The sequence below is a fragment of the Chanodichthys erythropterus genome, chromosome 16 (genome assembly GCF_024489055.1).
Source record: "Chanodichthys erythropterus isolate Z2021 chromosome 16, ASM2448905v1, whole genome shotgun sequence".
Taxonomy (NCBI): domain Eukaryota; kingdom Metazoa; phylum Chordata; class Actinopteri; order Cypriniformes; family Xenocyprididae; genus Chanodichthys; species Chanodichthys erythropterus.
This window is the reverse complement of record NC_090236.1, coordinates 5,196,532-5,202,531: the sequence shown is the minus strand read 5'-3', so window position 1 is coordinate 5,202,531 and position 6,000 is coordinate 5,196,532. Positions and strand designations below refer to the sequence as shown.

General features: G+C 35.7%; 1 protein-coding gene across 1 annotated transcript; it reads left to right on the top strand.

Moving 5' to 3' along the window:
- The first annotated feature begins 511 nt into the window (after nucleotides 1–511).
- LOC137003860 (prolyl 4-hydroxylase subunit alpha-2-like) lies at nucleotides 512–5,167 on the top strand. Its single transcript, XM_067364115.1, has 13 exons — nucleotides 512–608; nucleotides 934–1,021; nucleotides 1,205–1,479; nucleotides 1,574–1,795; nucleotides 1,875–2,005; nucleotides 2,107–2,283; nucleotides 3,031–3,095; nucleotides 3,309–3,402; nucleotides 3,717–3,767; nucleotides 4,548–4,586; nucleotides 4,714–4,782; nucleotides 4,875–4,971; nucleotides 5,097–5,167. Exons 1-13 carry the CDS (start codon nucleotides 530–532, stop codon nucleotides 5,165–5,167), a joined length of 1,458 nt encoding a protein of 485 aa, XP_067220216.1. The 5' UTR covers nucleotides 512–529.
- Nucleotides 5,168–6,000: the final 833 nt, after the last annotated feature.

The window sequence follows — 6,000 nt, the reverse complement described above, 5'->3', positions numbered from 1 at the left end:
AAATAAAAGAGTGTTCACTTATCTTACACGTTGATTTCAGATGCTTTCTGAAACTAGCTGCAGTGTAGACTGCTCACCAGTATTTTTTGAATTTGGAGCCGCGGCTCATTGGCAGCTGATGCAACAGCAACCAATCAGGTGTGCTATGTAGATAACGATATGATAGTGTTGCCAAGTTGGGCTACTTTAACACTGTTGCCGCGGTTTGAAGCAACCCCAAATAACATGATATTTATACCCTGGAATGCGAATTTTACCAGGGGAACCCCGCCAAAACCGCGGATTTTACCCACTGGAACGCGATTTTTACCGGGTGACCCCCCTGAAACGTGATTGGGCTAGTGTTGGGCTAGCAATTTTGAGTAGCAAATGGGCGCGTTTTGCTGTCCAAACCTGGCAACCCTCCAAATTGCGTTAAGGATCTATCAGCCTTCGCCATCTTTTCATGACAGAACTTGGTATTTAAGATCAATTTCACTGCAAGATACACATACACAAGTTTGCGTTTTGAGATACTGAAGTTCTGGTAATGGCCATAAAGGAACTGACAGTGTTTATGTTGTGTTTTTGGATTGCCTATGCTGGGCATGAATTCTTCTCATCAACAGGTTATTTCAATTTAATTTAAATTCGTTATAATATTGTTTTTATTCGTAATAATTTAATATTTTAGTGTTTTACCACATTTCTCCAAGTGTTTGTTACACTGCTGTAATGACTAGTTGATTGTTTTCATCTATGAGACTTTTGACCAAAAATGAACCGTATAGTAACCATACAGTTATTCTATTCCACTTTTTATTTCCATTACTAAACATTAACTCTATCTTTGGTTTCTTAGCTAATAAACTTTTTCATTATAACTTTAATGATGTGGACATTTAATACATAAATCAAAAGGCTTTTGACAATTAAGTGCAGATTGTTTTATAGATCAAATTGCACAGCTATATGGGAAGACGAAAGAGCTTCTGAAGGTCTTCAGTCAGTGCAATGATGCTGCGAATGTAGAGACAAAGAGGTGAAAAATCATTCATTATTCTTTATACCATTAAACTACAAGATTAATGTGTTTTTTATTATTAAAAAAGCATTCAATTTTGGAATGGATGTTTAACAATCTTATATATGATTTAAGATAAAGGATTATGTTAATACATTTTCAAACATTACAACTTTTGATGAACCCTTGTTTTCAATCCAGTGTTCTTCCAAATCTACTGTTTTCATACTCTGACACTGAGAACCCTGAGGAAGCCATGAGAAACCCTGTGGCCGCTTACAGACTCCTCAGACAAATAAGAAATGATTTGATATACATTGTAAATCAGCCGGATCTTTATCAGTGTAAAAAGTATCAGAATGAGTCGGACGCAAAACTCCTAGAGATCCCACAGCTGGAGGACTTGGATGGTGCAGCTTCAGGACTGATCAGACTGCAAGAGATCTACAAACTCCACCCAGAAGACATCACAAAGGGTAAACTGTCCTGCTGTTTTGTGCCAATGCTGTTTCACTGAAAGAGTTTTACTTTTTTCAAATCTGACTGATGCTTTCATTTCACATTTCACAGAAACGTCTCTAAATGCAGATGAAGCCTACAATGTAGGGTTGGTCGCTTATGATGAGGACAAATTCCAGCATGCCTTTCTGTGGTTTCTTTACAGTCTGGACAGATTAACAGAATACTCAACCACTACTGAGGAAGAGTTGCTACGTTACCTTAGTTCCTCAGTCTATCATTTTGGCAGCCTATCTGTGGCAATCTACTTCAGCCAAGAGCTTCTAAATCTGGGTGAGGTTTTTTTTTTTTTGCTAAATTGTGCTAATTTGCTAAATTGTTGTGATTCAAGTCATAAACATCTTTGCCTCAGATCCAAGTAATGATGAAGCCAGAGCTCAGCTGAACAGACTCCTTCACTTACAGAGCAACCCTGACATATTCACACTGAACACAGAGTCAAGTAACTATGAGACACTGTGCAGAGGAGAGGTTGACGAGAGGGTACGTGCTAATATTTATATCATTATTTTACATGAAATTACAAACCGTCAAGGTGAAGCTTTGTATTTTGATTGTAAGTCATTTATATTTTATAAAATCAGATCTCCGAGAGGCAGAGGGCGCTGTCCTGTAGGTACAGCACAGGTGGAGGAAACCCCAGACTGATGTACGCACCAGTGAAAGAGGAAGTGGAGTGGGACGAGCCTCGAATCATCAGATACCATGACATTATATCAGACAGAGAGATAGAGTTCCTGAAGAACATCTCCAGACCTCAAGTGAATATCGAACACACACAAACTCACACATTGGGTTTCCATGACTTTCTATAGACATAATGTTTTTTATTTATTTTTTTTATTTTATTTAATAGGCAAAAGTATGTGGACAGCCTTTTCAAATGAACAGGTTTGCTTGGCCCCTTAATTACAGTGAAGTCAAATCTTAATGTGATGATATAATTACATTCAAGATTGGGTTTCGAACCTTTTCAAAAATATTATGAAAATATTATGAATCCATTGCCATGGACCCTTCTCCTAAAATAGAGCCAGCTATTTTTATCTTCATTGTTTTATAAAGTACTTTCTACTCCCCAGCTGATGTGTAAACCTTAAGATAAATCTAAAACTATGCCTTTGAGTTGAATAAAATCAATCTTATCATTTCTGACCAGCCTTGAATGAAAGTCAAATTTTGTACATTTAAACTTAAGATTTACAAATTTAAATTTAATCCTTGGTTGTATAGAATTGTGTTTCATGTGGATGCATATAGAAGTGATTTATTGAGTTCTGCGTGGAAGAACTTGGCTGACCAATAGAAAGCCCAGATTTGAATCCCACTACACACATTTGACATAAATTGGAACCCTAACTCCTCAAGATCCAAAACCAGAGCCAATGATTTTGAAACCACATGCTCAGATAGCAAACATGGGTGTGGTGTATGGCTGTTCACATACTTTAAGCCATATACATAAATTTGTATTTGACATTTTAATTCCTATTATTTGTTGCCAACAGCTTTCTAGGTCCGAGATTTATGTGTCTGGAAACAACAAACTCTCAAAACTGCGTGTTTCTCAAAGGTTTAAATATTTATTAAAATCACCTCATTATAATTGCATAGTTCACCCAAAAATGTAAATTCTCTCATAGTCTTACATGATGTTTCGTAAATGTATTTTTTTTAAGACAAAAAAACTATGACTTTAACCTGAGAGTTAGCAGTATTTGACATAATATTAAACCGTTTTGGTCACACACTTGTATGCAATGAATAATCATCTTTATATTTTCAGTGTTTTTCTAGGCGAAAGCCCTGAGGAAGCTCGTGTCAGTCAGAAGATTGCAGATGCTACAGGACTCTCCATGGAATCGGCTGAAACGCTGCTTGTACGTCACAGTAAGAAAGGAAGCATATGATCATGCACAGGCAACATATGTTTTACATACTTTGAACAACTAAATAAACAAGCAGATAAAGAAAGAAACCTATTTGCAGGGAACATTAGTTTGCTCTGTTTTTCAAATAGTATCTCTTGCCAAGAAGTGGCATATAGTAAAAACTTTGGGAGCTGATAGTATATATAATCCATTTATATTCACCTGATTTATCACTCTTGAATTCTTAAATGGAGATAAACATTGGAGTTTTAACAGTTTTTCTTTTTCAATAGTGATTCATGAGTGATGCAATAATTTTCCAGGTTCAGAATTATGGGATTGGTGGTGCATTTGAACAGCATATCGATGCATTGGTAAGTTCAGTGTATAGGCATGACATCAATTTAGTGAACACAGAATTTTACATTGGTTCCCTCAGGAATTTTTAATGGGATTATTAATAATACTGTTAATTATGGAAGAGGATTAGGGCCAAGCAATAATAAAAAAATAAAACCATCTCGAGATTAAAGTTGTTAAATTTCGAGAAAAAGTCAAAATAAAATGTTGAGAATAAACTCGTTAAACTACGAGAGAGAACTCGTTAAATTATGAGAACAAATTCGTAATTTAACAACTTTTTTGTTCTTGTAATTTAATGACTTTATTCTCAACGTTTTATCTTGCCTTTTTTCTTGAAATGTCATGACTTTAATCTCGAGATGGTTTTATTTTTTTTATTATTGCTTGGCCCTAATCCTCTTCCATAGTTAATACATGGGCTAGTATCATATTTGAAAATAACACAAACGCTAATGCTGACTTCCTGTATGCAACCAGTCTCATTGGAAAAATGTATTGGGATATTATTGGACAACCACTGTAGTCCTTATTGTACAACTTGTCAGCAACACATTTAAATCACACATTTGTTTCAAAATATTCGTTAATTTGAGGTTTGATTTGTGATTTATGATATACAACAAAGTATTCTGAAGTAATGCATATGGGGGAACCAATGGCTTGAAAAAGCAGGAAATTCAATTGCAGGCTTAATTTAAGAGTAACCTCTGTATTCTGTGTCATTGAGAGCTTGATTACATGTTGACCAGTCTAATAATTGCAAACTAACTGAAGAATGTTTGACCTCACAGGAGACAGTGAATGACAGGATTGCTACATTCCTAATTTATGTAAGTTGACATTGTGAGTGTGGCTGTCAGAAAAACAATTAACCTTAATGGCATTAAACAGTATTTCTATTATAGCTATTAATATTACTTGTGTGGAACAATCTGTATAAATGTTTTGTTCCTGTAGATGAATGATGTGGAGATAGGAGGTGCCACTGTATTCCCAAAATTTGGTGTTGCAGTGCAGCCGAAAAAGGTAAACCCTCAATTCTGGTATTTGTATATGGATAATTTAAGTACTAATTACTTAAGTAGAATCGTTTTAGCATCCTCTCTCTGCTCTTGCAGGGTTCAGCCGTGTTTTGGTACAATCTCCTCAGAAATGGTGAAGTGAATTGGAATACGGAGCATGCTGGATGCCCTGTGTTAGTGGGCACCAAATGGGGTAGGTTTTTAAACAAATTGGGTATATAAATCTAAAACATAATTGTATATTAATATATCATAATTTAATTTCAGATTCATTAGACATTATTATATACCGCTTAATTTTCTTGCTGTTTTTTTCAGTGGCTAACAAATGGATCCATGAGATTGGACAGGAATTCAGGAGGCCCTGTTCTTTGTCAGACTGGGAGTGAAAGACTCTACAGGGCCTGAAATCAATATATTTGTATCTGTATTATATATATATATATATATATATATTTTAACATGACTACAGAGAAAGTTGTACTCTATCTGTACATGTTGTATTAATTATGTATCATTCATGTAGGCAGGATCTGTTACAGATTTGTCGTATTCGTTGTCATATTCATTGTCACTTTTACTTCCTCAGATCACAGCTGAGTTTTTCACAGATTGCCCTTCTCCCGATGCAGTTGAGCCACTATATATGATCACAAATTCTACCTTGTGTGATATTTCTGCCTACATTGTCAATAGCTCTAACGTGCACTACAGGAAGGTACTGTGCTTTTCTGTCTGCCAAAGCTCAGTAAGGGTATAAGGTTAGGATTAGTTTTTCAATGTGTTACAATGAATATTTAGAGTCTGCCTGGGTCAAATCTTTCATACAAAATAAACTTGAGAATGCAGAATTTGTTTGCTCAGATTCCATCTGTAATTCTTGTGTGACGCATATGAGGGTTGGGCTCTGACATCAGATCAGTTATAAGCCTCTGATTGTTTTTCTTAGAATTCTGTTTATTTTTTTCCTTTTTTCCCCTTGTGAAATAGTGGCCTCAGTGCAACTTGACCTGAAATGAGTCTCTTAAAGGTGCAATACGTAAGACTTTTGCAGTAAAATATCCAAAAGCCACTAGGCCAATGTTATCTATTTTGAGTACTTACAGTATCCCAAATGTTTCCAATTATTTGTAAATCATGAGAAAACTGCAATTTTAACCAAGGCTCTGGGATGTGTGAGGAGTCGCCTGTCAGTTGCGTCATACCCGCGTTACCCTCGGTT

Excerpts from the sequence above, each read along its gene's own strand:
- LOC137003860 (XM_067364115.1), top strand. The coding sequence starts at position 530 with ATGGCCATAAAGGAACTGACAGTGTTTATGTTGTGTTTTTGGATTGCC. Across the intron at positions 1,480-1,573 it reads CCCAGAAGACATCACAAAGG|AAACGTCTCTAAATGCAGAT; the intron begins GTAAACTGTCCT and ends CACATTTCACAG. Across the intron at positions 4,783-4,874 it reads TTGCAGTGCAGCCGAAAAAG|GGTTCAGCCGTGTTTTGGTA; the intron begins GTAAACCCTCAA and ends CTGCTCTTGCAG.